This window comes from Corvus hawaiiensis, chromosome 1 (assembly GCF_020740725.1).
Source record: "Corvus hawaiiensis isolate bCorHaw1 chromosome 1, bCorHaw1.pri.cur, whole genome shotgun sequence".
Taxonomy (NCBI): domain Eukaryota; kingdom Metazoa; phylum Chordata; class Aves; order Passeriformes; family Corvidae; genus Corvus; species Corvus hawaiiensis.
The window spans coordinates 83,614,166-83,623,178 of NC_063213.1; the positions used below are offsets into that span (position 1 = coordinate 83,614,166).

At 40.5% G+C, this 9,013-nt stretch overlaps 1 protein-coding gene across 1 annotated transcript; it reads right to left on the reverse strand.

Moving 5' to 3' along the window:
* Window positions 1-902: 902 nt before the first annotated feature.
* On the reverse strand, window positions 903-8,949 carry CCT5 (chaperonin containing TCP1 subunit 5). Its single transcript, XM_048312021.1, has 11 exons — window positions 8,787-8,949; window positions 7,813-7,873; window positions 7,555-7,719; window positions 6,875-7,073; window positions 5,928-6,120; window positions 4,878-5,027; window positions 4,431-4,550; window positions 3,842-4,027; window positions 2,690-2,827; window positions 2,133-2,313; window positions 903-1,187 (listed from the first exon to the last, which is right to left on the reverse strand). The coding sequence occupies exons 1-11, from the start codon at window positions 8,889-8,891 to the stop codon at window positions 1,060-1,062; spliced, it is 1,626 nt and encodes a 541-aa protein (XP_048167978.1). The 5' UTR covers window positions 8,892-8,949; the 3' UTR covers window positions 903-1,059.
* Window positions 8,950-9,013: the final 64 nt, after the last annotated feature.

The window sequence follows — 9,013 nt, forward strand, 5'->3', positions numbered from 1 at the left end:
CCTACGACTAATTTTTTATCAATGACAATAAAGCTTTGCATGATTCCTCCTCTAACAGTTCTAGAAATAAAACCAGTCCTGTAATTAGTCAACTTGTTTCTACCATTCTTCCTCTATCAACACTCACTGAAGGGTTTTGTTTGACTCAAAGGAGGTATAGTCACAGCAAAAACCCATTAGAACATGACCTGCTAGCAAACAGTGGCCAGTAAAGAGCTTCCTCTGCCCTACGTAACACAAGTAATGCCAAGTTGGCATTGTTACTTGTATTTGTAACACTTCCCTCACTTTTAAAATCTTTCAAGGAAATCATACATTAGCTCTGGTCTACCACTTGTTTCTTGCTGACAGTTTCACAGCCAAAGCACTTTACTAATCAATCTTACTCTACCACTCTAAGATCATACTGGGGACTTTTTAAGTAGGCGCACTCACCTGTGGTATTATAGACAAAGTTTTGGGAAGAACCCTCACTTGGCTGAATGTGTATGACCCTGGGAAAAAACTCTCCTTAATCCTCATAAATCAGGAACAGGGCAACAAGAAGAGAAAAAAATGGAAGCAACTGGAAGCAAGAAATACAGTTCTTTTAAATCTTCAGATTGAAATGTTATACTTAATATATTTAACATATGAGAATTACTGGAGGCTAAAATAATTAGTTAATATTTAATTAAATTTAGTTAAAATAATTGAAGTAATTTCTGCTAGTTTCACTGAAGAGTGACAGACCACTTAAAATGAGACTCTATGGGCTTCCCCCATAAGGAACAATGGAAAAGGATCCATCACATTTTACTGCTGCATTATTTATGTTTTTTTCCCTATACATGCAAGAAGTGTTTTCTATGAATACTCACACCTGTCTAAGAAAAGATACAACAATACTTCTGAAACAAGTCTTGAAATCACCAGTGCTAAATTGTTTTATTTCCAGCAACTAGCCATTACAGTATGTGAAACAAAAAGTGTCCAGAATAAATAGCTGAAGATGAAGCATCAGAATACTACCGTCTTCGCTACTGCTGTGGCCCCTTAATGTTTCCTGCTTTTCAACCTTCACTCTTCAGATTCCCCAGGCCTACGGATATCATCAATCTTCAGGATCATCCTAACAACCTGCGTTGCCAGAGAAATCTGCTGTTTCTTGCCAATCAAGGTTTCTATAACATGCTGCTGCTTCATATCTGCCAAAAGGAAGCAGAAAAATTAGACACCCTCCTCAAATCTGGATGTAACACCTAACCTGTAAGTGTTAGTAATCAGTGATACTAAATTCCACATCATTTTAAAGAACACTTTGAAATTACTACTCTTGGCCATTGTGGTTTACAAACATAATTTGTACAAACAAGAGTTTTACATCTGGGTTCTTACCAAAGATCCTAGGACACTAAGATACAACTCTTTTCCCAACTAGATTCTGCTTTTCAAAACATAATGCAGAATGGTGGAAAGCAAAATTTCCATAAACATATATTAAAAGCACCCAAAGCTGACCAAATGCTAAAGAAGTGAAAGTTCAAATGCCATCAAACAGGAACATTTAATCAAAGAAGGGTTATGAATGTACAAGTAACAGTTTACCACATTCTTTTCTGAAAAAAACCAACAGAGAAAGAAGGTGAGAAGTGTAGATCCAGATGAAAATAACGTTTTATACACTGGCTTCTTAGTCTTCACATATTTGCTCCAGGTTTATATATGCAGACATATTGGTGTGAATATCATTGTCTACAAATATTTCCAGCCTTTTGTCCACAAAAAGCTTCTTCACAAGCTGTTTCTCAAAACAACTGTTTCTAGGACTGTAGTGTAACCTGGATCACTAAAACTGCAGTATTTAAAGCACAGCCTACTCATCATAAGAGCAACCTTCTTTCCAGCACTACAATATCAGTCAACATCTTTAACTAATCTTGACACCAAATAGAGGTTTTCAAACAATTATACATTTTCTTCCTGGAAGACATGCATGTACTCTCCATGCACATTCCCATTTATTATGGCAAGGCACAAGAGTTAGAATAATTCAAGTGATGCACAGGTTTAAAAAAACCATATTGAATGTTTTGAGCTTTTGAGAAAGAAAAGCTTTTATGCTCCTCCATCTCCACGTTGCAGTTTCTTACCGTTTGTTCCTTTCTGCAAACAGTCAATGCCCAGGGCAGGATTATTTTCTTTCACCTGCCTCGCCCGCACTTCGGTCATCGTCTGTATTGGATTCATACCACTGTTCTCCGAGAGGGCCATGGGAATTACTTCCAGGGCATCTGCAAAAGCTCTCACAGCATACTGTTCCAAAGATGGGCACTAGAGGAAAAGAAATTCAAATTCATAAGTCATTAAACTTCAATGCTAGTAAAAGCAGATTTTCATGCTAGATATAAAATATATACACACAATATGCAGGTTTTATTTGGGTTATAATAACTTAGCGAATACCTCTGGATGATAACTACTTGAAAATTAAAGAAAAATTAAACTGCTCCTAGCACAGAAGGTAAAAAGAACTGGTAATGACTTTTTACAGGGAAGGGAAGGATAACTTTTAACGCTGGTTATCAGGGAATGTCAGAAAGCGCATGTTACGGAACTTTCTGGAAGATCTTTGAAGTTCTTCTGGAATCTCTTTAGGCAGGCTTAATCCTTCATACATTAAAGGAAGTTTTAACTGTTCCTTTCTTACCTTATCTGCTGCCTCACTGACTGCCAAGGCACAAGATATTTCAGCAGCGCCACCACCGTACACAATACGATTGTCACGAACGAGATTCCGGATCACACACAAGGCATCGTGAAGAGAGCGCTTTGCTTCTTCAATGATCTGGAAGCACAGAATAGCGTGTGTTGGACAATACACACATCTGAAGGCTGCGAAGATACAGTTCCTAATACAGACATGGAAACTGCAAATAAACTGTAAGATCTTTTTATGGCTCCAATGCAGCTCTACTACTGCTATGGTACACTATTTAAAAATAGAGAATGTTAGACATCCAGTGGCAAAGAAGGAATAAAAATATACACAAAAATACACTGTTATTTGTTAAATCTATAATTTGAAATAACAAAAGCTTACATGGATAAGATTTTCAATCTTGCATATGTACAAGACAAAAACCGCTGAACTTTAAATGCCAACATTATTTTCAGGCTGCAGTTTCTGTCCTCTCTCCGCTTCAAGAGATGTAGGAGATTAAACAGAAACGCTAACCTTTAAAGCAGTATTTCTGCTTTCTTAAAAGAAATTTTCAGACTAGGCTATGCCCTTTTTTTCCCAAGGTTTTTCATTTAAAGTAACACTTGACCTATAGTAAATATAGTTTAACACTAATAGTGCAACCAAAACCCAGTTTAAATACATAAGCATTTAAAGTGGTTTCAGTTCTGGGGGAGTGGGGGATATAAGGTGTTGGGATATACAGTTTGCACTAGTTGGGGGTTTTTATTTTAAATAATTTTAACTGGACTAAATCAGAGGTGATACAACTAGGTCTACAATAAAACCAAATCTTTCAAATATGCTAATATGTCTTTACTCATAAAAGTGGCCCTCTCATGAGAAAAAAAAATTAAGAGCATCCACAGGAAAAATTACTTTTGTATTTATGAACTATATGGTCTAACAGAGAGAAAACAGAAGTTTTCATTCAAAAACATAGGATGTTAATCTGACAAAGTTACTTCTGACACACAGTCCTGACTGCCTATGAGCCTTACCCATTTTTATTTGCCCACACTCTAAAAAAAATGTAGACAAAAATCAAGAAGGGTGTACTAATCTGCTTTACAAAGAAACTAGACATTCTGCAACTATGTATCAAACCAAGCATCTCACCATTTTATTTCCTCCTCTAATGAAAATGGTCACAGCTCTGGAGTTCTGACACTGCTCGATGAGAAGCATTCTGTCCTTGGTTGTTCCGAAGGAGATCTCTCGCACCACACCCGCAAAGCCCAGTTTCTCTGCCGTGAGCTCACAGAAGCGAGGCACAATGCGCCCTCCCGTCGCAATGGCGATCAGCTGAAGTTAAACAGCCACAAGTTATTCTAACAGGGTATTTCCATGGTGTTTTCAGAACATAAAACTAGTGGAAAACCATCTGTCAAATGCCTGCTCCAAAAGGTTATCTTCCCATCGCTTCAAAGTACTTCAGACACTGTTTTATTTCTGCAAACGTCAGGACTAAAGCAGAAACATTCCTAGACACCTACAACTTTTATTAAGCAATATGCACATGCTCCAATTATAAAGCATAATCCCCTTCATGGTAGGTTCTTCTCAAAAATCCCCAACAATTTTTCTCCAGTACCCACCCCATGTACACAATTATGCAGTTCTACCCAGAAAGCCTGAGCTTTTAGCTGGTACAGCCCATTACTTCACCAATGTTTTGACAACTGGTACAAAGTCCAGTTTTACTTACTTCTATTTCAGGTCCACCAACCCAACGAACAGCAGGCAGCTCATTCTGGAGCAGCAAGTGATTTGCCTCATCATCAAAACCCCACTGGCAAATGGCAAGGTTTGCACCAGTGTCTTTTATCTGAAAGCAACACAAATCATCAAACTTCTGATCAGAACTAACAAAGGAATAAAAAACACTCTCCATGGTTTTAATTCTCCCAACTTACTCAAAAGACAATTCTCAAGAAGAAACCTCTGGCACACAGAGAGATCAGAATATATTTTAAACCAAGCTGGCATCTCTTTCTTACATAAACTTAACTTCGATTCATAGTATTACAATCACTTGGTATGTTGCCTCCCACCAGGATTAGCAGCTCATTTACAGGAATAAATCAATGCACTATGCTGTTTTTTCCTGAAGGCCATGAAAGACAAAGAAAACAGATATCATCTTAAAGGTTACCTGCTTCACCATCTCTTCAAACTTCTCTTTTTCATATTTCTGCAGTGCCTTGTAATCATCCACAGATGTGACATCAAGCTTATGTTTGGTTTTAGGCTTAGGTGGCTCAAATGGACAAGTAAGGATTGCAATTTTAGCATCTTTTAGCTCCTGGGCAATTAAAAAAAAAAAAAAGAAAGATGATTTTTGACCTCATTAACATAGCTTTCTTGTATCTGCAAAACATACAGACATATCTTTATAAACACAAGCATAGCAGGAAATGTGAAGATCATTTAACTTATTCTGAAGTGAACTAATTACATCAAAATAATTCTGTCAATAGTCTCTATAAACCACTTAGAACAAATTCCATAGCTCCAAGACACTGTTTAAGCCCTTAACAATCTTTACCAGTGATGCCTTTTTATGGTTTAATGTTTCACAAACAAAACCAATTTCAATTAAACCATCCCTATGCACTGTGACCACTGAGAATACTACTCATCTTTGTAACAACCTTTCAACTACTAGATGAGCGATACTTTCCACTTGTCTTCCTTTTCACAGGATACAGTGTCACCTGCTAGAAAAATATTTTATAACAGTAGAAGTTTTCTTGAAGTACACTGCCCAAAGACTTGGAGACCTTACCTACACCAAGCATAAAACCAAGGACAGCTTCTGGGGTGTTCCAAACAGGACAACATGGCAATTCATAAAGGTTAAGAATCTCGACACTGCATTGCACTAAGCATATTAAGCATATCACACATGAGGAATAATTATTTCTACACAACATAGAACCCTGCACCTGTCCTCACTTAGTAATACAGTAATTCCCCCCTTCCACCACAATTTCTCAATATTGTTGTAAATTCTGACTTGATCTCTTCCAATATGAAAAATGTCATGCTCCTTGTCCCTTCCTCTGCTGATACATGGGTCAAAAGCCAAGCCAAACCACAAGACTGTGTAAGTACTTAATAAATGAGGGTGACATCTGAGGTAGACTAGAAATTCTTATTTAAGCCGTTACACACAAGAAATGCACACAAGGACATCACTTACTTTAGGCATCTGTGGATGACTGAAATCTTTATCCACAATCACTCCTTTAACCAACTGAGTATCTTCCAGTCTACCACCCACTTTGCCTTGCACTTTGATCAGCTCAAAATCAACATCTTTACGTTCCATGTCTGCTACTGTCAGTACGGCGTTGACGGCAATCTCTGCCATTTGCCTGTGACAGCGGTTCACTCTAGGTTTGAAAAAAATACAATCAAGTTGCACTCCATTTCCCCAATTTGGAAGAAAAAGGTGATTTTATCAATCAATCAATCTCAAACAGCAAAAAGTATCACTATAGCAATCAACTTTTGCACACTACACTAAAAGAGGAGGCCCTGCTTGTTTGTTTACAGAAATAGAAGGTGCTGGCTATCGCAGAAAACAGAACACACAATATGGTTAGTGTGAGGAGCCTTTGTGAACATAGTCTCAATACAGATTTGGAACAAGTCAGGAGAACTAACTACTATAGAACATTCAAGAAACAGAAATCACTCTTAAGACAGCTCTGCAAAGGAAGTCCTTCTAATGTCTGAATTTATGAATTACACACAGAACCCATAAAGGAAAATGAACTTAAGGAACCATCCTAAGTTAAAATTTTTTTAGCGGGGAAAAAAGCCAACAAAAGATGACACATAATTATTTTTAACAGACTTACATTACTTTTGGAACCTGCTATGATGCAGAAACCTGGAACTAACAGGTTAGAATGAAATTGATGCTGCAGTTGTTTAACTTCACGGAATTGACCCTTTAGAGACACAATTTCTTATCCTGAGACATGAGTCCACTGAGGAATTAGCCAAAACAAAACACAGAAGAGCCTTCAGCAGCACTCCAATAACACAAACAATTTAATAATCCACCAAAACACCAGGATTTCTCCTTTCCACGCACAGGGTTTTCAACGGAAGGTTAAATACTCTGTTTTTATGACTCACACTTTAGAGCCCAGAGTTGTCTTCGCTGTCTGGATCAGAGGCTCAATGTTCTGTGGATCAACTGGGAAGCTGTCACTGATTTTGTCTAGATGCTCAATAGCAATGCGTGCTGCCTGCTCATAACCATCTGCTATTCTGATGGGGTGAATGCCTCGGTCTAGTAACTGCTCAGCCTGTTCCAATAATGCCCCAGCCAGAACTATAAAAAAAAAATTAAAGGTTACTCTTGATTGGTGCATAATTTTAAGTACATTATCAACAGATTAAAAAGTACACTTTCTGATTTTTTCTGCAGTATTTTAAGAGTTCAAGGTTTCCTAAATAACAAAATGAGTCCAAGAAAACCCCTACTTGCTATGCTTAGGAGAAAAAACCACATTATGTTAAGACCAAAATAAAGCACAGGCACCAAGGCAGGACAAGTAGATTACAGAAGAAAATTATGCAGAAGAATTTTGAGGGTATTAAAAGGGCTCTCAGCACTACTTTAAAATATAACCATACTCAAAATGGACACAAAAGTTTCTTTCTAATTAGAAGACTTCTAATACAAGAACTCACAGGAATACTGCAACAATAAATACTCTAAAGAAGAACTTCTCAAAACGTTTCTTAAAATAGCTGAAGCACCTTGATTTTAACACTGGAAAAGCACAGTTAAATTTAAAAGACTTTCTTACCAACGACTCCAGTAGTTCCATCCCCAATCTCATCATCTTGAGATTTAGCCAGCTCCACCATAAGTTTGGCTATCTGGTGGTCCACATCCATCATATTCAGGATGGTAGCACCATCATTTGTCACAGTCACCTCACCATCCTTGTCCACCATCATTTTATCCAAGCCTAAAAAACGTATGTTGAAAGGATGAAGGAAAGTCTAGAAAATCCCCCCCAATAACTACTAAGAGAGAACCATTAGAAGTTTTTCATTATTACCATTAGGCCCAAGGGACGTTCTCAGAGTACTTGCTACAGCCTTTGCTGCCATTATGTGAGACTGTACAACAAAGGAGAATAAAGACAGAAGTTAAATCATTATCATGTATTCTGAAATCACAACATTAAGCTATGAAAGACACAGTGAGTACTGCAAATGCTGTAATTCAACTGACAACTAACTATGACTGGGTTTATGACAGAAACATTTCCTATGCCTTTTCTTGTATTGCTTGTGCTGGCTGTGATAAAGCATTCGAAAGGAGAACAGCCAAATGACAGCCCTAATGCGCAGAGCATTACTAAAAGCTGGCAATACTAAAAAGAGAAGGCAGTGCAATTTCACCCATCACAGAATCATCACAAAATGGTTTGGGTTGGAAGGGACCTTGGAGATCTTCCAGGTCCCACCCCCTGTCAGGGGCAGGAACACCTTTCACTAGACCAGGTTGTTCAGTGCCCCATTCAACCCTCCCTTGAACGCTGCCAGGGATGGAGCACCCACAACCTCTCTGCTCCAGTGTCTGCTTTATTCTTCCGTCGGGATTTGTATTACCCGCACTCAGCCCCGGCCTTCCTTCGGCGGCCAAGGTTCAGGCGGCGGTCTAAGGGAGGGGGCAGCGGGGACCTGGGCAGGAGCCACGGGGAGAAGCGCGCTGCACCCACGGGGGTGACTGCCCCAAAGCCCCGGGGTGGATCTGCGGCACGGAGACCCCACGGACGCCGTGCCGCCGATTCCCAGCACCAGGGGCGATGTCTTCTCTCTTCCTCCATCTCTCCCATGCTTACAGGCCCAGACCAGGCTCCATCCGCCCTGCGCTTCGGGCGGGGCTGGCGATGAGCGCGGCAGCGCCTCGCCCCAGGGGCTGCATCCTCCCGCCCCTCGCGGCAGCATGGCTCTGCACAGCATGGCGCGGCGCGGCCCAACCAGCGCGGGCCCGCGGGCGGCCCCGGCGGCCGCCCCGCTCGCTCACCTTGAGCGCCTCCAACCCCATGAGGCGCGTCTTGCGCTCCTGGTCCTTGAGGATGAGGAAGGGCCGCCCATACTCGTCAAACGCCAGAGTCCCCATGGCCGACATGGCTGCGACTCCCGCTCCGACCGCCGCCGCTCGCGCGCTCCGCCCGGAAGCCGCCGCGCCCGCCGCGACTCCGCGCAGCGCCCCGCGCCTGCGCAGCCGCCGCAGCCGCGCTCTATTTCGCG